This window comes from Tarenaya hassleriana, unplaced genomic scaffold (genome assembly GCF_000463585.1).
Source record: "Tarenaya hassleriana unplaced genomic scaffold, ASM46358v1 Cleome16, whole genome shotgun sequence".
In the NCBI taxonomy this organism is placed as follows: domain Eukaryota; kingdom Viridiplantae; phylum Streptophyta; class Magnoliopsida; order Brassicales; family Cleomaceae; genus Tarenaya; species Tarenaya hassleriana.
This window is the reverse complement of record NW_010965019.1, coordinates 719,295-720,294: the sequence shown is the minus strand read 5'-3', so window position 1 is coordinate 720,294 and position 1,000 is coordinate 719,295. Positions and strand designations below refer to the sequence as shown.

Below are 1,000 nucleotides of genomic sequence, written 5' to 3'. Positions count from 1 at the left end.
GAATGCTTGTTTCGCCAAAAAGGGACAACTCAAAAAAATTCAAAGCGTACTGCATACCCTAGTTAAGACGATGCAAGAAATATGAAAAACCACACCCATTACTCTTTCGTATTCTCCGCTCAAGATATAGTTGCTATAGAATGGCATAAACTCTAAACAAAATCCAAACCCGTCGACCTGCTTTTCGACTTGAATAGAACAAACAGAAGGCTTGTGTGAGGGAAGAAAAGCTTACAAGACAACGGGAACAACAGTCAGAAACTTCCTGTTCCGTGTGAGCTGCTTGCCGTTGTCTATCTGCTCCCACCAGGTCAACCTATTGTAGATTCCCTGGTCATCAGCAAATGGTGTACCCTTCTGCCAGTGAAAGAAATGATATGTAACCTATAAGAAAGATCAGATTTTGGTTATTATTACCACCGTTGTTTTCTTGAAAGTATTTCCCAGGTGTAAACATCAACTCAATAATTCCAATATCACCGAAAACTGCAAATCTAAATGTCCATTGCAGCATAATTCAAGCTTTCAAGTCCTAATATAAGAAAGAATTAGACCGTCCTCATATAGACAACTTCTTAGAATCCCGTGAACAAGCATATCTAGAATAACCACACTTGCTCAAGAAAACACAACAAAATAGTAATCGATACATTCTTTCTCAAGCTGATCATCCAAATCCCAAAAAGCCCACCAACTTCGATCGAAAAACCAAACCCACAAGTTATCATCCAACCATAACAAACAGATCGACACCCAAAAGAAAAGATAATACATCAAACAAGGAAACCCCCCCCCCCCCCCCCCCCCAAAAGGAGAGGGAGAGAGAGAGAGAGAGATTACGGTGAAATGAGAGAGGTGAACGATGGTCCAGGCCATGCCCGGTGAGCAGCCGAAGATGGAAAGGACGATGAGCCAGGAGAAGAAGAGGATGAGGATGTAAGTGGTCCAAACGCCTGGATACGTGAACCACTCCGTGTTCCGATTCACATCCGTCGTTGGA

General features: G+C 42.5%; 1 protein-coding gene across 1 annotated transcript in view; it reads right to left on the bottom strand.

Annotated features, from left to right (window-relative positions):
* The window catches only part of LOC104809312 (uncharacterized protein C119.09c-like), a 2,066-nt gene extending 1,097 nt beyond the window's left edge, over positions 1-969 (bottom strand). The window contains exons 1-2 of the mRNA XM_010535255.2: positions 841-969; positions 236-357 (exon numbers count right to left, since the gene is read on the bottom strand). Coding sequence (XP_010533557.1) covers positions 236-357; positions 841-876 — 158 coding nt within the window. The 5' untranslated portion in view covers positions 877-969. The remainder of the gene's footprint in view (positions 1-235; positions 358-840) is intronic.
* Between the last annotated feature and the right edge of the window lie 31 nt (positions 970-1,000).